This window comes from Gossypium raimondii, chromosome 1 (genome assembly GCF_025698545.1).
Source record: "Gossypium raimondii isolate GPD5lz chromosome 1, ASM2569854v1, whole genome shotgun sequence".
Classification (NCBI taxonomy): domain Eukaryota; kingdom Viridiplantae; phylum Streptophyta; class Magnoliopsida; order Malvales; family Malvaceae; genus Gossypium; species Gossypium raimondii.
In genome coordinates, this window is record NC_068565.1 from 44,472,186 (window position 1) to 44,494,807 (window position 22,622).

General features: G+C 32.6%; 2 protein-coding genes across 2 annotated transcripts; both read right to left on the bottom strand.

The window, feature by feature from the left end:
* Positions 1–6,259: 6,259 nt before the first annotated feature.
* Positions 6,260–6,891, bottom strand: LOC105787063 (uncharacterized). The gene is made up of 2 exons (XM_052624039.1): positions 6,637–6,891; positions 6,260–6,562 (listed from the first exon to the last, which is right to left on the bottom strand). The coding sequence occupies exons 1-2, from the start codon at positions 6,889–6,891 to the stop codon at positions 6,260–6,262; spliced, it is 558 nt and encodes a 185-aa protein (XP_052479999.1).
* Positions 6,892–7,986: 1,095 nt separating this feature from the next.
* LOC105785974 (serine/threonine-protein kinase BSK1) lies at positions 7,987–12,500 on the bottom strand. The gene is made up of 9 exons (XM_012612185.2): positions 11,894–12,500; positions 11,673–11,808; positions 11,115–11,248; positions 10,896–11,001; positions 10,192–10,277; positions 9,648–9,836; positions 9,077–9,241; positions 8,875–8,988; positions 7,987–8,445 (listed from the first exon to the last, which is right to left on the bottom strand). Exons 1-9 carry the CDS (start codon positions 12,218–12,220, stop codon positions 8,191–8,193), a joined length of 1,512 nt encoding a protein of 503 aa, XP_012467639.1. The 5' UTR covers positions 12,221–12,500; the 3' UTR covers positions 7,987–8,190.
* Between the last annotated feature and the right edge of the window lie 10,122 nt (positions 12,501–22,622).

The window sequence follows — 22,622 nt, forward strand, 5'->3', positions numbered from 1 at the left end:
AAACAGGCTGGCACATGGGCGTGTGCCCAGTCTGTGTGGCTCACACGAGCTTGTAACCAGCCTATGTGGAAATGCCCAGGCCGTGTGGATACTGAAAATAGCTCTTTTTATTTGATTTTGGCTTGTTTTTCACTCCTTTCGTTCCCCTATGCTCACCTAAGTATAGAAACATGAATTTAAAGGATTAAGAGCATCAAATTCACTAATTTACATGATAAATCATCCAAAAACGCATCAAGAATGGGATTAAAAACATGTTACTTTTATGGCTTATCAAATGTATTTTTATGAATTTAGAATATGTATTACATTGATGTATGAATTGAATGTTTACTGTTCTGTTTGTTTGGTAATGCTCTGTAACTTTGTTCCGGCAACGGATACAGGTTAAGGGTGTTACAGATGGATTGGAAAATTCATCAGCTGGATGTTAAATCAGTCTTTCTGAATGGCTATTTGTAGGAAGAAATCTATGTGGAGCAACCTTCTAGGTTCGCAGTTAAAAGAAAATAGGAGAAGGTATGTAGGCTTAAAAAAGCCTTATACGATTTGAAATAGGTTCCGCGAGCTTGGTACGTGAGGATAGATGAGCACTTCGTGAGGTTGGGATTTGAAAAGAGTCCTAGCAAGCCTACCCTATATGTAAAGAAAATTGGCGAACTCACTTCGCTAATTGTTTCGTTATATGTAGATGATCTACTTGTGATTAGAAGTAGTGAAGTCTTAGAAAAGGAGTTTAAACAACAAATGGAGAACATGTTCTGTAACACCCCTACCCCATATCCGTCACTGAATTTGGGGTTAAGAGGCATTACTAATCAAACATAACTCAAAACAGACATCTGGTATAGTTTAATAATTTTTAAAAAAATTATTATTAAATATAATAAGCAAAGTCTAATATTAAAATAAGTATAATATATAAATTCTACTTTGATCATTTTAAACAGAACATAAGATTTGAATCCAATTAAACTATAAGAAAATAAGCTATATTTGTATGGCTATTAATTACATATACTGTACATCAAGTATGACTTTCAAAATATTATCCATTTTATACATGCCATAAGTTAAAATTTTAAAACATTTAATACCGAGACTGTAGATAGAGTGATGATCTTGCTGACGATCCCCGAGCCTAAAACTTGCTCTTTAAGTCTATAAAACAGAGAGACGTAAACAAACAAAGTAAGCTTTTATAGCTTAGTAAGTCTATAGCATAACTAAAATACTTATAAAAGAATCATATAATTCCTTAAGTAAAATTGTTAAGATCACAAATATCCAATATAATTACTGTTCATACACTAATATCTTAAGTCATTTTGTTGATATCTAAAAGAATTTATATTTAACTAATACATATAAACGAACATATGAATATACATTATATGCATATAACCGAGTTATTAACATTCTCATTAATTTCATATTTTGATTATTAGTGTACTTATCACTTGCACTTCTTGAATGCATATATATATATATATATATATATATATATATATATATTATTCAAACACATATGCCAAAAGCAAATAATTATACTTATCAACCACATGTGCCGATTTGCACATATATATACTTATAATTCACATATGCGAATGCACACACATATATATATATCCAACAATTTCATGATAACCAATATATATATACTTACCAAACACAAAGATTCGAGCTTTTATATGCTCATCAAAAACATAGAAACAGATGTTCATATATTTATCCAATACAAATAACCAAATCATATACATATATACCCAATGTATATAATCACTTAATTAAAACAGATTCACTGGCACTTAGCCCTGCTAGGCTTAAAGCTCGATTCGGATCACCAAGACTTAGCACTGCTAGGCTTATAGCCTGATTCAGTTCACCGGCACTTAGCCTGCTAGGCTTTAAGCCTGAATTGATTCATTGGCAATATACCTGCTAGGCGTTGAGCCTGAATACGCAATTCACATTAGATAATATTCATTTTCAAACTATATTTGTATACAAAGTCCATGCATAAAGATTTAGCTTAAAATTCATAACTTATATCATTGATACACATGGTTATATAAAGTTCAATCACCAATTCCAAACTTGATAATTCAATGACTCAACCGAATACATTTATATATATCTTTATACTATAGATCCAACTACTACCATCATAATATTTAACTTCTATTATACTTAAATAATATACATTTCACATTCGAACATATTAAAATAATCTAAGCTAACAATTTCATACTTTTGATTCAATGCAAATCTTAAACATATATATGCATATACATTCGACCATATATATTAATATATAATTCCATACCTAATTTCAATACAAGAAATTATACCTGTACATATATATATACATATATACATATTTGAATTTATCATGTACTTATGTAAATTCATACTTAATTTCACAACAAGAATTTATACATGTATAATGCATAATCAAACCTCACACATTTAAATAATAACATATCTAAATTCAATACAAAAAAAACATACGCATGTATATTTACATGCTTAATCAATTTATTATATATTTTAAAACATACATATTATAAATCAAATCCAAAAGTTTACCATGTATATACTTATAAATTCATTCAACCCTTTGGTATATATTTATGTTATCCAAAATTTTGATTAAATCAATAATTTATACATGAATATACATACATGAACTTGAATCTTGTATATACATATAAAACTCTCATACTTCAATCATGATCAAGAACATTTATAAACATATATGATTATATACCTTTCATACTTTAACTGTTCGCAAAAATTTATATAAGTATAAACTTATATGTTCGAACATTAGAAATATATATATATATATATATATATAAATCATTCATACTTTAAATATATTAAATAGATATACTTTAAATTATAGTTCTTCAAAAATACAATACATATACATTTATATATATATATATATATATTAGTTTAATAACATTTAATAGCTAATAGACTTACCTCGGACGATGAAAAGTCGAAATCGAACTATTAATCGACAACTTTAGCTTTTCTCCGATCCAACTCCGATTTCTTCGGTTCTTGATCTAAATATATTCAAAATGAGCTAGTTTAAATATAATTACATTCAATTTAGTCCAAGAGCACATAAATGGGCAAATTACTATTTTTCCCTGACATTTACACTTTTTGCAATTTAATCCCTATTGCATAAAACACAAAATACACAAAATTTCCCCACATTATACAAGGTCTGAATATCCCTAATGCTCATACAAGTCCACACATTTCATTTATTTTACATTTTAGTCCCTCAAAAATTTAATTTCACAATTTATCCCTAATTTCTCAATTTCACCAAAAATTCAAAGACAAAACATGTTAATCTTCCACATATCTTCCATATTTCATCATCAACTATTACAAAGCTGAAGCATTCATCAATGGCATATCACAAAATCAACCTCAAATTCAAAAATTAAAGCATGGTTCTTGTAGTACACAAAGCAACAATCTCAAAAACGTAAAAATTATCAAAATCGAAACAAAATCATACCTTAATCAAGTTTGTTTTGTGCCGAAACCTAGCTTGGTTTTTCATTCTTTTCTTTCGTTAATATTCAGCCATGGAAGAAGATGATAGCTAGTTTAAATTTCATGTATTTTTAATTACATATAATGTAATACTAAGCTATTTACCTTACTAACCTTATTTACTAAATAATATATATTTAAACATTAAGGTTAGTCTTGTCCATAACCATCCACTATCTATATAGTGGGTTTATTGCACTTTTAAGCCTCCTAATTAATAAGACATCAACAAATAGATGCTTTTAAATTAGATCCCTAGGTTTTCATTTTACACGATTAAGCCTTTTTATCAAATTGAGCACTCAAACGATCAAATTTTCATACGAAATTTTCACACACTGAAATTCTCATACTGTAAATACTAAAATAATTTTAAAATATTTTTCTGACTCGAATTTGTGGTCCCAAAACCACTTTATCCGATTAGGGTCAAAATTGAGTTGTTACATGTTCGAAATGTCAGATCTTGGGGAAATGAGATATTTTCTTGGGATCGAAGTTTGACAGGTTCAAGAAGGAATTTTCATAAGTCAACAGGGCTTCGCATTAAAGATTTTGAAGAGGTTTTTCATAGTGAAGTGTAAACCAATCAGCATGCCTATTGCTCTTGGAGAAAAACTCTACAGTAGTGAAAACTTTTAGAAAGTTGATGAGAAGAACTATCGAAGCCTTGTGGGTTGTTTGTTGTACCTAACAATAACACGAATAGATATTATGTTCGCAGTAGGCTTGTTGTCAAGATTTATGCACTCTTGTGATATTTCTCATTTCAAAGCGGCGAAGAGGGTGCTGAGATACATCAAAGGAACAATTGATTTTGGTGTTTGGCTCGCAATAGCGAACACCGCAGTAGCAAACTCTTTAAAACTTTTTGAGTACACTAACAGTGACTGGGCTGGATCAGTGGATGATATGTGAAGTACCTCTGGATATTTCTTCTCACTAGGATCTTGGGTACTCTTCTGGAGTTTGAAGAAGCAATTAACAGTTGCTTAATCCACAGCTAAGGCTGAATATGTAGCTGCAATTGTTAATCAAGCAATTAGGTTGAGAAAATTTTTGTTTGATTTGAACCATGTGCTGATTGAAGCAACTCAAATTTTTTGTGACAACCAGTCTACCATAGCAATTGCGAAGAACCCAACTTTCTTGGAAAGACAAAGCATTTTTAAATCAAGTATTACTTTGTAAGAGAAGTCGAACAGAGCAAAGAAGTGACTCTGGTTCATTGAAGTACTGAGGATCAACTTGCAGACATCCTGACGAAACCACTTCGAAAGACGAGGTTTGAGGAGTTGATGAATAAATTTGGTGTTCACAGCATGAAGGTCAAAGAGGAGTGTTGCAAGATGACGATTCATGCAGCAAACACACTTGGCGAACCCATCAAGATTGGCAAACTCATAGAAAGTGGTGAGCTCATTAATTTTGGCGAACTAAAAAATATGAACAGGATTTGAAGAATTTACTTGTAAGACAAGTTAAACAAAATATATTTACTTTCTAGAAGATTTAGTTTTTATTAGTATAATATATTTAGCATTTATTAGTATAAATATATTTGTTATTTCTTTTCATATTTAGGAGTTTTTACTTGCTATAAATACCCTTGTTACATTGTTAAAAATAGATGAGTGAAACATAATAAAAACCTTAGCAGACAATTTTGTTGCTAAATTTTTCTAGCTTCTTCTCTACAATTCTTTCTGTATTAGTATCAAATTTCCAACAGATACTAAAGAAGAAAGAATTGCAGAGAAGAAACGAGAAAAATTTAGCAACAAAATTGTCTGCTAAGGCTTTTATTATGTTTCACTCATCTGTTTTGAACAATGTAACAAGGTTATTTATAATAAGAAAAACTCCTAAATATGGAAAGAAATAACAAATATTTTATTCTAAAATGTTAAATATATTATGCTAATAAATGCTAAATATATTATGCTAATAAATACTAAATCTTCTCGAAAGAAAATATATTTTGTTTAACTTGACTTGTAAGTAATCTCTTTAAATTCAATTCGTATTTTTAGTTCGCCAAAGTAATGAGCTTGCCACTTTTTGCGAGCTCGCATCTTTGCGTTCAATGTTCGTCATTCCATGGATGGTCACGTTCCAACAAAACTCTTAAAGAAACTTTCAAGTCCCTCAAGGTACCAAGCTATGAAATGCCAAATGGGAGTCCAAGATTTTTGTTTCATGCTATCAGCAAATGTATATGATAAGCAACAAATGTATATACAAGGATGAAAGTTATTATATTAGCTAGAGAATAAACAACAAATGTATATGATAAAGAAAGATGTAGATTTGTTCATTAAAATTCTTTTCATTTATGATAGATGAAGTATACATGTATTTTTTACCAATATACAAGGATGTACAGAAAAATTGTATAAAGTTGTTTTCTATTGCCATATGTTATAACTTTCTGCAGCCTAATGGCTAAGGATGTTGAGAACAGAAACTCTAGTTTTGACCAAGCACTCCACTCCATCTCCAAGATCTTGAATGCTTGACTCCAATTTCTGCAACTCAATTTGTGCATCATCATGGCTCATTTTACCAGATTTTCTGGTATTGTTACCAATGAGAGTGCACAAAACTGCATCCATTTTCTCGATTTCATTGGTTTCCGTTGCTTCTCCCTCGTGTGTTACACGTTTGGAGCTCATCACTTGGACAGCAAAGACCAATTGGTCGATTTTGATTCCATCTTTGTGCCATTGATATGAGAAAAGAGGGATTCAAACACTGTGAATGCAACTCTTTGTACCTCTCCCAACATGCTAAATGCGGCCTCAGCATCGTTTTCTAACAGAGCAAAGCCACATTTACAAGCTTCCTGAGACTTGTTTCTTAACTTCTTTGCTTTCTTCCTTGAAGCAAAGTATTCCTTAGCTTCATATGTGAAACCAGCTTCATCGCCTCTTCTTCTTCTCAAAATTGATGGAAGTTGTTGGGTATCTTCCTTGGCCTGCAGTCAAAAGCATCCTTGGCCACACCACAAACACCCAAGAGCTTGAGAGACCCATTCAACAACTCGTTAACCTGTTTATCATTGCATTGTTGGGCTAATGATTTTTGTGTAAGAGGCAGTTGAAGCAAATTATCAACCAACTCATACAGATTTCTAAGGCCACTTAGTTTTTGGCTCATTGATGAAGATGATGATGAGGCGGATTCATTGGCCTTTAGCCTACACAGATGCTCATCAATTTGAGTAACAAGTGGATGAGGTCTAGAAGGCAAGCTGTTTGAACGAGCATGAAAATTGGATTTTTGGTTCAAAGTTGAAGAAGCCATCTTTTTTGTCTTGGAGCAAAAGGCTAAAGGCTTAGATGTACAAGTTGATCAACTCAATGCACCTTCCCATTCAACCCTCGAGCTGCGATCGTATATATCGGCAACTATGGAAGACAAGGAATCTCATCTGCAACCTCCATGAATCCTGACATGACCCTGATCTGAATCTCAACATTTTTGCTGCCAATGTTTGCTCATTGTCTCCCACCCCACCCCAAAAAATCTTTAAGCAATTTATTTATATAAATGTTATGAGCCTACACATTTTTCTACAGAAATGAAGGCTTAATTATTGTGCACGAGTGGCACTGTGGCCCCTGTCTCCTCTCATAGACATAGGGGGGTAGCAAGATTCCAGTGATGCTTGTGCTACTTCTTTTAATAATTCGTTAATAAAATAAGGAACTATAGGTACATACAGGGTTGCTTGCGAGAAAAAAGTGGCCCTTTTCTTTGTAGGTGAGACAGGACTGCAATGCCGGTCATGCTAAACTTGAAATCTGAAAAAAAAGATAAAGAAAAAATGAAACCTCTCCCACGAATCGGCACATTTGAAAACAAGTGTTTCTTAGCGTGGACATTTAAAGCCAGGAATGGCATTTAAGCCTTGTTGTCCCCTATCTTGTTCTTCCCACTGCAACAGTACCGGGAAGATTTTGAAAAAAAATTGTTAACATGGGCGACCAGGTAAGTTGGAGTCGGTCACTGGACACATTTCCACATTATTTCAGCTTAGCTCCAACATTCTGGAATCTCCGTCAATGGTGAAATGAATCTGTTAGATTGATTTAGCCATCAATGATGCAAGTTTCGATGCAATGCAAGGTTTGAAGAGCCCCTTAGTCCATGCAACTTGAGGGACGAGATAAAAGCATTCTCAGAGAAAATAAAAGTAATTGGATATGTTACCATTCAAGTTCTTCTAAGAAGAGAAAATATTTCATTACGTTTCTCTTTTTCAATACAAAAGAATTTGTCCGTTCATATTGAAGTAGACAGACATACAAAAATATCTATAAGAGATTGAGAATTGCTTCAAAAACCCTATTGACAAGAAAGATTTGTGTTACACGTTGCTGAAATGGTGGAGCCTCCTTATTGAGTTAAGCATAGCATATATTTGCAAACATGAAGGGCAGGTACACATCATCACAAATGGGGAAAAAATACACATTCTTTCCTATTTCGTACACTTCCAATTTGAAATTCAATTTCAAACTCAGATTTTTACACAAACTTTTGGCAGCCTCAACAAGAAAATGGTACAGGAATGTAGAATCAAACACTATGTTTTTGTTCTCACGATCCCTTAACGACCCGTTGCTTCTTTTCTTCAAGTCCAGCAGCTTCGTTCAACATGTCTGCAGCGTCTTTATGCATGTCTAGTTTGGCAAGAGCAACTGACTGCATATAGAAGGCAGTCGGCCACTCGGGATTCACAATTTGTGCCTGCATTGCATCTGCAAGGGCAGCATCTGGTTGATCGCAAAATAGATAGCACAGGCTGCGTCGAGCAAAAACAGTTGGGGAGACCATGGTTCCGACATCTATGAACTGCACAGAAAGAAAAGGTAGCCATAAGGCTTCCATCCCAACTCAATATAATTTAATACTCGTCTTGGTTTAACGGTTATCTCATTACAGCACGATTAAAGTTTATTCGGATGCTCAAGAGAGTCAACCTAAAACAATATAACCTCAGTTACATTAAAGGTCGGTCTAGTCAAGGCTAGCTGCTTGATAATATCATATCTAATTTGTGGTAAAAACAAAAATTTAATTTCCAAGAAATATATTTCTGGATGAGAGAGTTAGAGAGAACCAATACCGTCCATGACAGGCAAACCAACAAGTAAAAGATTCCATTTAAACAATCTCAATTGTCCTAGAACTATCGAATTGTCAATAATTTAGCAAGATGACAAGTTTTGACAAATTCTTAACCAAATAACATATAGTTCTTGACAAGTTAAAGTCCAGTACCTGGGAATAACAGTCAATGGCGGTTTTAAAATCTTTATCACGGAATGCATAGTCCCCACGCTTCCTAGCCTCAAGCATATCTCTCATCTGCTGGGTCCACTCTTGGAAAGATAACTGAAGCAATGCATCCACAATTATATGCACTTCTCAGCACAAGAGTAAAGAAAATGGATTTGAAGGATTCACTAAAACAAGTCATCACCTCATTTGTCCCTTCGTCATCCTTGTAGTGATTCATCACCAATATCTGATGAATTGCAGTAAGGTCAAGCCGTGAACAGGCCTCACCCATTGGTGAAAGAGGACGCTGTGGAGTTGGTGGAGCTTCCTCATATTTTGAGATTCCAAGCATAACATAAGATGGAACCTACAAGCCAGGAGATAAAATAATCAGGATCTAAACAGAAAGGCATGCTCTTTGGTCTTCAAAACCACAGCCACAAGTTAACAATTTTAATGTGATTATTCCCACATCATTTTTTAGCTCTGGGATGGCTTGAGGTAACAATAGCAAAGGTGAAGTATGTAAAGAAGTATAGATACACAACAGCGTAAGCATCTGGGACAACTCAGATACAACACTTGTTGTTTTCTTCATTAGATCTAGTCCTATTTAGCGATTTTAATTACTGCAGAAACCATATATGCAAGAGATTTTCAACTCCTCACTGAAGGAAATAGATGCAACCTCCAGGTTCTAAATCTTTGGCTCACCAATAAACAAAAAACAAACTGTAATAAATTGAATAGATAAAAGCAGCAAAGTTCCTTACATCAGGTTTGGTGTGCAATGGAGCAAGTGTGGCAACAAGATCCTTCATACTGGGCCGCTCCCTGGGTTCATATTGCAAGCATTGAGAGGCAAGGCCAACAACCACAGTTGCCTCCTCCATAGAAAATTTTCCCTCTAAATGTGAATCCATGAGGAGAACGATGTTTTTACCTCGTATCATATCAAGCGCCTGCAAACATGCACAGCCATCAAGATAAAACCAAAGTTTGTAACCTTCAAGACTAATACTGTCTGACAGTAGAACAGGTAAAGACATAAGCCAAGCAGCTGTTGAAATGGAATAGTTAAGTTTTGGTAAGTACAAGATTTCAAAATTAATCACAAAAAGCGAATTGCACAATAGCTGTTAACCGCACTAACTCGCAATTTGAATAGCAAGTTTGCATTTACAAGCATTCAAAGGAGCCATGATAAAATCACTGATTCCGGGATGCAGATCGTTCCAAAATGTATTAAAACAAAATTACACAATGATACATATGGGTCCCATGTGCTACAAATATAAGCCACTTAAATTCACTTACATGACTAGGAGGGATGTGCTTTCCACTAAGCAAATCAACAAGAACAGTGCCAAAGCTGTAAATAACACTTTCTGGGGTGACTCTCCCTACAAGAAGCATATTTTTTAGAAAATTGAATGAAGAGAATCATGCAATTTGAAACAATAGAACAGTTTTCACATAGCTCAGCACTATGAAACAACGGATAGACAGTTTACCATACATCCAGAAATGATTTTATACTTACATAGGAATGACCAGAACAACTCACTCATCTATGGGAAACACCAAAAGAAAACAATTTGAACCATTAACATAGGAATCCATTTTCATAAAAAGCCTACCACTCCCTGTTTGTCTGCTACAAAAATACTAACCAAGTTTTTGCAAGAGAAAGGAGAAACAGAACATTTCTAGAAGTTGCAACAGTAACTGTCAAAATACAAGTCTGCTAAAGTCGGTATCCTAACATCATTTCACAAAATTTACTCAAACTTCACTGAAGAACATCAGAATGAAACACAAAGGAAGAGAATTCTTTTACTGAAAATGTGTCCCAGAATTGAAGCAAACCAATCATGTAGAGTAACATTAAAAAGGACCGAAGTAAACTCCAGATATGTGTAACAGGTCAAATCCAGTACAGTTGGACAGGCAGAAGAACTGAGAATAAGTATTTTATGATGGTAACCACCAGAGATAAACCAGACAACAAATGAAGTTACCATTTCTTAGATACTCAGGAGGTGTGTAGGCAAGATTAGTGCTATAACTTTTCCCATCCCGGCTATTTTTCATCAGTCCGAAACATGAAAGACGTGGATCACCATCCTACAAAATCCATTAAGAAGCCATCAATTACTGCACCAAGTGTTTGTTAATGCTAGAATAAGAGGAAAAAGGTATATACATGATAAGAAACCTTATATTCAAGAGACCAATACCTCATCAAAAAGAACCCTGTAAGCATTTAGATCATGGTATAATGGATGGCCCTCACTACTACAATAATCTAAAGCTTCAGCAATGCACGTAGCTACTCTTAAACGCATTGCCCACTCGATGGTTTGATTTTCCCCTGAATAATGTGAACAAAGATACAACTTTAGGCCGTGATAAACAGAAATGTCAAGATATATTATCAAGCTAAAAGCATTTAGCTGACAAAACTGTATATCAAACTTACCAAGTAAAATCAACCTGTAGTCTATCCTATAAGTTCAGTAAGGATTACAGGAACTCAAGAAATTAAAACAAAAATTATTGGATAAACCATTTATGGCATGAACAATGAATCAAGAATATAGGAAGAGAAACAAAGGCTAAGGTCGAGTTACATAAGGCCTATTCTTGGCAACAATTAGCAAGAACAAAAATTCAAGCATGATAAAACTAGCTAAAAACTTAAAAAGATAAGCAAGAAATTAAGAAATTAAACAACAACATAAAGAAAAAGAAAAAGAGAAAAGGAATCTTCAAGTTAAAAGAGAAAGAAAACTGACAATGAAACAAATGCTTAGCAAGAGTGTCATTGATCATATACTCAGCAACAAGCAGCCTTTCATCTCCATCACAGCAATACCCTATCAAATTGGCCAGCCTCCTGTGTCTCAACTTTCCCACTCCACATGCTTCCTCCTAAAACAAATCAACAAAACCCACTTCAAATATCCCACCAAAAACCCAAAATTTAAAAAAGCAATAAACCAAAAATTGATGGTACCACAAACTGTTTGGAGTCAGGCCAAGCCATCTTAGTAAACTTCTTAACAGCGATCCATTTCCTGTTCTGTAAACGACCTTTGTAAACAAGGTTAGGAGCTTTTTCCCCACTTTCAGAAACTATGTTATCTGAACTGAAATTATTGGTGGCAGCTTTGAGGTCAGCCAAGGAGAACTCAGAGAAAGAAGGGACTCCATTAGCAACAGCTGGGTCGGGTCCAGCACCTGAAACTGCTTGGCTATGGTTCCGGTGCTCCTGTTGCTGTTGCCGACTCTGGTCATTTTCTGGGTGGGTCTCTGTTAGACAAGATGATTGACAACAACCCATAATTCAGTTTTGATTGAAGCTTCCCGTTTGATTTTCAGAACAGAATCATGAGAGAAAAAGGAAAAAGGGCTTTTGGTTTTGACAAAAAAATAAAAAGAAGAAAAGAATGGGTTGAGGACTTTGAGGGGATTTGGGTTTGTGCCTTTGTTACCGTGGTTCCTTGTTTTGATGGTTTGGAGTTTGTTTATGTTACAGGTTTCTTCTTGTCTTGCCGGGACTGATGCTCTCTAACCAGGCTTTTTTCCTATTACAAAGGTTGTTTAATAACTTGTTGCTGTAAGTAACTAAAGTAGCTCATCATTTATAGCAGGAATCTATATTTTTTTTCCTAATACAACCCTGGACCTCAGGGAGTTTTTCTTTTAAAGACAATTTATTCATTTAATCAAAATAAATAATATTCAATCTTTTCTTCTTCTTTTTTCTTTTCGTTGTGTAATTAAAGTAAAAAAACATGGATGCTGCTTATTTTATTTAATAAAATAAGATAAATATAAAATTTAAGATTTAAAACCATTTATTTTGGTGTGAAACTCATTTATTTTGCCACTAAGAAAATTACAGTTTATTTTCCTGCTAAACAACTCATTGACATATATGTCAACCCTTCTTCAATGGAAATTTGTATTGTTATTTGATAAAATTATATATATATATATATATTACTAGATTATGCAACAGTCAATATGTGTGCGAAAAAGTTATTAAATAAATTTACGTTTTAGTTGAAATAGTAAAAGTGGGACTGTTTGAGTTCAAATCTATTGTGTACACATGTATTTTCTAGATTTTATATAAAATAAAAAGATAAAAAAATATTTACCCTTTCGTAAAAATAATCGGCTTTTAATATCAATTCAATCAAAACTTAAATATTAATATAGACAATATACTATAATAAAATTTTGGTTGAGTTTATACTATGTCAGGAGTATTTTTTCACCATATTTTAGTATATGAATTAGTAATAAATTAATTTCAATTGATAATTTTTAGCCACTCATATAACTTATTTTAAAATAGAGAAAGAATATTTTTACTTATTTTGAAGAGTTTTTACTCATTTTCTAATTTCAAATTTAAATTTATATTAATTGTTCTTCATTTTATATCTAATTTTTACAATATATATAATAAATAATTGTTTTTCATATTATTACATGAGTAACCAAGCTGAGTAATTAGTGTTACTAAATCAAGTGATACTAATGGTGACTTTAATGTTACTAAGTGATAATGATGACTAATCAAGCCTTCTTTAATGGAAATCTGTATTATTATTTGATAATATATATATATATATCTACTCTAAGTTTAGAGTTACCAAATTAAGTAGTATCATTGAGTGCAATACAGTAAACCAGTTTAGAATTAAATTATTCTTGACTTATATGGAATGATAGTTAAAATTTTGTATCATCACTTATTTGATATGAGTTCAAATTATGTTACTCTCATTTCTTAATTATTTTATATAATTATTGGTATTCTCATGGATTTTACGATCTGAAGTTAATGAGGTATTCTACTGTACACCCACGTAGTGCACCATAATTTTAACTTTTTGCCAACCTTTCTAAATTATACCAATATTCTAACTCATACCAATATCAAAGTTCTAACAAAACACAAATTAGATATTTGGATGTGCGTTTCGAGCGCACAAGAGAATTTTCTAATGTTAGTCCTATTTGACTTAAAGTGGTATTCAGAAAGATTTTCTCAATAATGACGATTTCAAATTTTGGATTTAGTCCAAATGCCTGAACAAATATATGTATCTTTTAATTTATCGAATAATATTTTTAAAAAATTAAGTACTTAAATGAATCAATGTTCTTTTTGAAAACTATTTACATATTTTCTTTCCTTTAAACCACATATTTCTTACATATTATTTTGAAGATATATACTTATTATATGCTGTTAAGTGATTTTCGATGTTTATGTGTTTTAAGAATTAATAAATAAAGGAAAGGAATTAAAGTTTAATGAACCGTCAATTATTTTTTTATTTTCAATCAAATTTTTATTTTATTTTGATTTTTCCTTTGTTTAATTTTGGCAAAATTACTTTTTTTAAATCCTCCAACTACAAATTTTTATTGAAATAAGTCCTTACATATCTTTTTATATCTTAATAAATGTTCATCTTTTGATTTGTATCTATAAATAAGTTTTTATTTTCAAGTAAAAAGTTTATTTATTATTTATTCAAAATATATAAAAAGTATTAAAGTTCAAATAAAGTATCAAAACTTATTTAGGTATAAAGTGTTAATGAAAGAGGAAGAGCTTATTTAAATATACAAATAGTATTAAAACTTATTTAAATAAAGTAAGTTTAGCCTTTATTTTTATTTTTTTGTATTGGTTTTACCAAAATAAAAGTAAAATCAAATGCATGAAAATGGTGTTAAGTAAATGCTTCCAAAAATTCTCTCTTAATAAGTTAAAAAAAATTGGAAGAGTTCATTGAACCAAAAATTACTACCAGTAAACATATTATGATATTCTTTTTTAATATATGATGAGGTTTATTAGGTGTCAACAAATTAGTCCCTCTTTTTTACAGCTAAACTTGACCCATCAATATTTGATTCAATTAAAATTATTATAAAACCTTATCATAAAAATGCCTTTACAACTCAAATTTTGAACTATTTCTTTTAATATTTTCATAAAATACTAAATAAAATTAGATGCAGACTATTCATCATCCTCTTATATGACAAAAGGTGATTCTTGTTTTATGTACTATTGCTTAATTTAGGTTTTAGATAATTTAAAACTGATATTTAAATCAGTTAGGCTTAATGAGAATCTCTAAAAAAAATTATATTAAGCATATATAAAAACTTATGGAGAAAGCATATATTCTCCACCAATACATGGCCTAATTTGTTTGTTTGCCTCTAAATGATGACGTGCTGGTGCTACTGCCAGCCAGAGCTGAGCAAGGCAATGCTTCTTTTTATATTTTCGCTTAAGCGACTCAAATAACTAATTGTGCACGTTTTGTGGGTCTTTTATATCAAAGGTGAAGATTGAAAGTTTTTACTTAAAGCGAATCGAATGTTATTGGATTATTAAAATTAATGTTACTTGGTTTTCTTTCTTTATATTGTATGTATTAATTGAAAATTTTTCTTTTTTTTCTTTTCTATAGTTTAATGTTTGTTATGAAACAATTTTAGACGTCATGAATTTATAAATTCAAATTCAAATAATTTTTTCTCCGATCTCTAACATTGACTATTAGATCAACTTGAATCTAAAGTATATTTTTCTACTCGTTGATGGGTATTGATCCACCATACCGATTATCAAATTGACGCTTGGAGCTTCCTAACAGAACTTAAAAAAAAAATTAACAGCACAATGACTTAAATAAAAACTTTTGAATAATTCAATGATTAAATTATAACTTTTATTAATTAAATAACCAAAACAAAATTTTATTTATGATTTAATGAGTAATTTTTTTTAATTAACTATGGAGAATTGATTAGGCAAGAAAGGACAGGGTGACGTGTAAGAGAAAATTGGTAATATTAAATTCCAAATTCCAAAGTCAAGTGGTTTTTGCAGAATTATTAAGAAGGTCTCAAAACAAGGGTCTTTCGGTTGTGGTTTTAATTTCTCAACACTGGGACCAAAGCTTAAAGTGTTGAAACGCGTTGGGTCCAAATTTACGTCCAAGAATAAAATCAATGAATCAAGTGGATTAGATTTTAATTTTTTGAGAAATAGGTGGTGGTTGGTTTGCTGCTTCATTTTCTTTAAGGTTTGAGATTAATATAATTTTAAAAGATTCAATATCTTCAAGTTATAGATTTATGAAAGTGATGGTTAATTCTTTTATAAATATGGAAGAATCTCTCTAGTATTCATATATAAAATTACAATTTGATTGTAATTTCAACTTAGAAAGGGAGGCCACAACCCCCCAAAATCATATCATTTATCTTATTTTGCTACATATTGTAAGCTCTTTAAACATGAAAAACTAAAACATCAGCCATCGGCATTTACCAAACAAATGTCAACCTTATGAGATCCTCCTTTTGTTCTATCTAACTCCCCTGTAATCAATCCCCTCATACTATCTAGTTCATATATCTCGATTAATTTAAGGTTCCAATTACTCATTAAACTGTGTAGGGAATTAATCCGTGTATGTAACAAACAAGTAGATATAATAAAACTCTTCAAAAGATGTAAGTTTTAAGTAGAAAAGCTCTTCAAAAAAAGATAAAAAACCACGAGCAAAAGAAGATTTCACTATAATAAAGAAAAGTACAAAAGATTGAGAGAATAAAAAGAAAACTCGAAGCCCCAAAAACAAAACCCTTCAAAACAAAGAACAGAATTCTCTCAATCTAAATATTTCTGTTATCTCAAACCTAGAGTAACAATTACATTACGAAATTCCAAGTTGATATACCCATTGATTATGATACCATATATTGAAGAGACGTTACCTTATTTATAGCCAATTGATCGAAAGTATCAATCTTAGGATAACATATATCACTGTTAACCATCAAGATAGCCTTATTCGTCATGTTGTGATGACATTTATTGTGTTAACAATTGCCCCTATTATAACCACCTTTAATAATGCCCAAGAGGCTTAGACTCATTTTAGGACAACATATGACAACAAGTTTCGATCTCAACTATGTAATTTGTGTGAGACTTTTAATCAAACCTCTATGGGTTCTAACTCCATCACTAACTATCTCAATAAAATACACTCAATTTCTAATGATTTAGTTATATATGGTTATCCATTACAACTTGAAAAACTTGTTTTGGAAGTTCTTACGGGGTTGGACATGAAAACGATTCCATAAGTGTTGTTATTTGCATTTGAGAAACAACCATCTCTTTTAAAAGACTTCATGATAAACTTTTTGGTCATTAACTCTTCCTTCGACATCAAGCAGCAAAGCATGAACAACAAATGATTCCTACTCAATCACTCAATGTTCTAAACAAAAAGGCTAATAGAATTGCTTTAATAACGAGAGCTACTATTCAAATCAAATTAGGAACAACACCAACAATGTTGTTCAAAATATCCCTCAAGGAAAAATTCTAAACCTTGCAATACATCCGATTACTATTGATGGGGGAACCAAATCTGAGTGCTAAAAGAATTTAATAATAGACTCAACTAGCATGGTTTGATTGGGGAAGATTTTTTACAAATCGCCACACTCTAGTAACATCCTAAACCTAAAGTGATAAGGTCAACACTAATGCGCATGATTGGAGATTAATAGATACAGAATATCACCACTCTCACTTGCCTCACATGGATAAAAAGTGTTTAAGGATGTTTAATTTTTGTTGGAATTAACCAAGAACAAGTAAACAAAGGAAAGTTGCTGAAGAGCAAGTTTTTTATTCAAATTCTCATATATCTCTTCTCATTTACATTGTTAACCTTTATATAGGCTATTTGGGACATCCCCTGAGTGTAAGAAACTTAAAGGTTAAGTATTTGCAGTAATACTTACATTAATAACAAAATACATGCACCTAATCCTAAATACATGCATAATTATGAGATTCATGCTTAAATTAAATAAATACATGTATTTAATGTACATTCATTCTTACATGCATTAGTTCCTAATTCACACACCTACTTATTTAACGAACGCATTGAATTTATTAAAATAAATTAAAAGTCTCTTAATAATATTCTACCCAAATTAGGCTTTTCATGTTGCTGCCCATTAGGCTTTCAAAGCCCAAAATATGTCTAGCTTCATCCTTTTCAATTTGAGCAAAGTAGTTAGCAACTTAATTGATGCTCTTGTATTATTTCCCTCTAGTTGGGAGAATTGATCTTCATCTTTTGGATGAATGCCCATGATAAGGAGATAAATCAAAAACATACTTCTTGAAATCCTGTAAAGTTGAACAATTTCTTTAAAATACAAATCAACACATGAGTAGCATCCATAGCTTTGTGACAAGGAAGAAAATGATCAATCTTAGAAAATCAATCTACCACCACCACCATGATGGAATCATAACTCTTTTTTCTTATAAGAAGTCCTAAGAAAAAGTTTATACTCACATCTTCTCAAGGTAAGTTTGGAGTAGGAAAGTGTGTACAAAACTATATTTTAAGGTTTCATCTTCGCTTGTTGACATGTGTTCCATTTCTCTACAACCCTAATAACATCCCACAATATTTTTGGCTAATAAAAGTCATATTTTACCAAAGCATAAGCCTTTCCTCGACCAAAATTTCCAGCAAGCCCTCTAACATGAGCTTCGATCAAGATGGCATTCTTAAAGAGCATTTAGGCACACAACATAAGTTACCCTTAAAGAGGTAACCATTGTGTATGTGTCACACTCGGTTTCCCTTAAACTCAAAAATTAGGAACAATTTGGGGATCGAATTGAAAAAGGCCGTAAGCTTACGGTCTCTACTAAAAAAATAGGAAAAGTTAGGAACGAAATTAGACATGGTTGAAATCCAATTCTAGTTCTGCTGGATCAAAACTAGTCGGTCCCTTTGTGGAGGACAAAATGATTGTAAACAGATGGATTTAACACGATTGAAGATCGTGCGAAAAGGGCTATAAATAACGAAGATGTGACTTCTAAGAGAGAATTCTTCTCAGTTCTATTTCATCTCAATTATGTTTCATTTTCTCCCATTCTTCATCTTCTTCCTTAGGTTGCTCCGAAGAAGAGATAGTTATGAGGAGCTCTACATGGAGCGGTAATTATGAGGATTGAGTCAGAAAAGTAGAGAATCCAGTGAGTTGGTAAATTTTTAAGTCCTTTAGAGCATGCAAGGCTTAGAAAACAAAGTTAAAAGTTTTCATAACCATTTAAGGGGTTTTGCATGTTTCTGGGAAACTAAAATTTTAAGTTGAAAAATACTGAGTTCAATTTATGGCCTTGGTTGTGACGCTTAGCTTCCAGGAGAATGGAAGCTCAATATTTGATAAAATTTAAGTTGATGAGGCAAAAGCAGTATCAAGTGAGTCTCTGCACTCCATCCTTGGAATACTGAGAATGAGTAAGATCGTATAGGCATATGAGTATTCGCCACTTTAGTTCAAAATGCATGAACTAGTTATGATTCCATGGTAATTAATCTATGATATGTATGCATTGCATGTTCTGATAAGGGAATATGGAACAAAATTATCGATGGGTTAGATGAAATTAAGATTGAGAAAGAGTGATATTGTTAGATACCACCATATGGTGCTACTATGTGCAAATCGTGATGTGTAAAGCTCCGAGCCTTATAGAGGGACACTATGATGTTTGAGCATCAATGTTAGGAATGACAAAATGGAGGAATGAACTTTGGAATAGGGAAATTGAAATTCTGTTAAGATACCATCATTCGGGATTGCTGGGAACAAACCGTGAATTGTGAAACTTTGAGCCTTGTGAAAGGGAGACTTCGGTATTTGAGCATCAAGGTGGATATAAGATGAGATGATATTGATAGTTATTAGGTTCTATAGAGTAATAATGCGATGACGATCAGCAGGCTCTATGAGGCAACATCACGACGATAGTAAGATCCTTCCGGATGACACCTCACAGAGGGTTAAGGTGTAAAACCATAGCTCGGCTATGGCAACCAACAGAGTTCGCCAGGATGTTAAACATAGAGGCATATTGTGTACAACCATTGCTCGACTATGGCAGCATATCGAGTTCGTTGAGACAGAGTAAGAACAAGGTGGTCCGTTGAGACACTAAACACGGGCTAGTCCATCAAGACAATAAACACATGTGGATAATTAGAATAGTAATCGTGGGAAATCCCACAACAAGGAAAAAGGGTTGGAACAAAAATGTAAGTAATGGCTAAATGATAGTGAGCCAATGGATTATTAAGGAATCTTTCAAATAACGAAAAGAAAGTAAAAAAGGAAATAGTCTACTAACATAGTGATTAGAAAAGCCAGAAGGGCATATGGGGGCATATGGGTGGTAACACAACAAGATTCATAAAAGGGAAATGACGTGCCAAAAATGACTGGGTAAAGACAAGCGAAAGAAGATATTCAAGGATCGTAAATGAGGATCCGCCATTAAGAATCCCCAAAGGGGAACTCCAAGAAATCTTGTATGCTAGTGGTTGATAAAAAATACACAATTTAGTCCATAATGAAAGGAGGGGTAGTTAAGAACCCAATAGAAAGAGTTACCAAAAAGGGAAAAAATCGAGTGACAAAAATGTATGTCATGACTATTCCTCTTTAAGGGGAAATTATTGAGGAAGTACCAGTTGAATGGCTAGTTTTGTAGGAAACCAACATGAAAGAAAAATCATGAACTCAGATGACCATTGATGCGGTCGTTGAAAGCACCAAAAATATCCTATCCCTAATAAATAATGAAAAGAATAGTAAAAGGGAAGTAGGGTCAAATCCTCAGGGACTGGACTTGCAAAATATCTTGTTTCGTGATATCCCAGGCAGAGTCTTGCCCAAGACAACCTGCATTCCTAAAAAAAATAAAAACAATAGAAGAATTAAATTGTTGGATCTAGAAACGAAAAATAAAATAAAAACAGAATTAAGAATATTGAATTGAAAATTAGAAAAAAAATAAAAAATAGAGTTGAGAGAAAGAAAATTCTTATGGGAGATTCCAGCCTCCAGTTGTCTCGTTCCGCCTTGGGTTAAATCCTCGGCTTTTAGATGATCCTTCCCAAACCGAATAAGCCAGTTATAGTGGAAGAGGATGCCTACGACCACCAGCTCCAATGATTTAGACTTACAATTTGGTGGAACCTGACTCTAGCCAACAATCGCTTCTGTGGGATCGTCTTATGCTAGATCAACGCTTCTCAATGGCGAATCCCACGCCATTTTGTCTCTTGGGCTCGCCAACCTCTGACGAGTAAGCTAACGAACCGACTGTGCAACCTTCCCAAAACATACAAAGCGGTCGCCTTTGCATACATTGAAAAGCTTACTTCTTAAGGGACATGGGCGGAAGCGTCACCAGTAGTCTTGAGAAACGATGAATACTCGTTGAGAAGGCTAAGTCACGGATTCTAAGCCTCAATAACCCTTTTGGGGATTTTGACAACCTTCAGTTAGATGGGTTTAGTGGCTCATGGTTGTGGTAGAAAAGAAAATAAATAAAATAAAAATAAAGATTTTATTGAAAAGAAATATGAAAAGAACAAAAGCCTAGACTTTTGGGAGAGAGTGTTCTGAGAAAAAGAAAAGATGGGCTCCCCTTTGAGTCACTTCACCCCTATTTATAGTGCTAGGGAGATATTCTAATTCTACTTAAATTCCTAAAAGATAAATACATTTAATTGAAGATAAATAAAGATAAAATAAAATCCTAAAATAATCCTTAATAATTATCTCAATATTAATTATCCTAATATAATTAAAATAGAGTTTAATAAAATAAAATCTCTTCTTTTTGCATTTCAACCCTTGTGTCCTCCATGCTTGCACTTTTGGCACCAACTTTTCCTTGTGTCGCACATTGGCTCATTTTATCTCTAAATTCACGCTTTTGGCCCTTAATTTTGCTTTTGCTTCAAATTTAGTCCCTATGAGATAAAAGATCATAAATAGCTCAAATTAGCGAGGATCATACTCAGAATAAATACATAATTAATACATAAAAATACGTTATTCTAGAGTGTTATCAAATCCCCCCTACTTAGCCCATGCTTGCCCTCAAGTATGGTTCCTATCTACTGTGAAAGTTAGATTCTGCCATAAAAGAAATACAACTCCAAAGTTTTATAAAAATCGGTCAAAATGCATATGAAAAATAAAGAGAACCCTAGGCTTGCTTTAAGTAAAATAGAAAAAGTTTTCTAATTAATACACACAAAATTAGAATCAACTTGAATTATTTAATGAAAATTAGATAAATTACCAAACCTACCAAGACACTCTATTTGTTTCCTCCTTTAGTCCCAAAATTTTTCTTTTCTTTTTCTTTTGTTTTTTCTCTCTTTTTTTATACTTTAGGAATATCTTGAACCTTTTGACGCTAAGAGAGATGATGACCAAGCACCTCACCCGGTTACTCATTCAACAAACTCCTAATTTATTATAATTTTCTTAAGAACACATCAAACCTTTTGACGCTGAAGAGATGATGACCAAGCACCCCACCCGATTACTCATTAACATGTTCTTAAAAATTAATTCGGTTAGCGGAGTTTTATCTAACACGTCACACAACCTTTTGACGCGATATAGGATGACAACCCAAGCACCCTACCCCGGTTACTCAGTCAGTCATGTTTTTAAGCTGCACTCATAACCACGGAACATTAAATGATATTAATAATAACTTTTTTTTATGAGGACTTTAGAGAAATAATAATAATAATCAAGTGTCAAAAATAAGTTTCAGT

Bases quoted from the DNA above. Each gene is read 5' to 3' on its own strand.
- LOC105787063 (XM_052624039.1), bottom strand. From the start codon at position 6,891: ATGGCTTCTTCAACTTTGAACCAAAAATCCAATTTTCATGCTCGTTCA. The intron at 6,563-6,636 runs GTTAACGAGTTG...TTTTGACTGCAG, and splicing joins AACAATGCAATGATAAACAG to GCCAAGGAAGATACCCAACA.
- LOC105785974 (XM_012612185.2), bottom strand. From the start codon at position 12,220: ATGGGTTGTTGTCAATCATCTTGTCTAACAGAGACCCACCCAGAAAAT. The intron at 9,837-10,191 runs GTAAGTGAATTT...GCATGTTTGCAG, and splicing joins AGCACATCCCTCCTAGTCAT to GCGCTTGATATGATACGAGG. The intron at 9,242-9,647 runs GTAAGGAACTTT...CCTGGCTTGTAG, and splicing joins CATTGCACACCAAACCTGAT to GTTCCATCTTATGTTATGCT.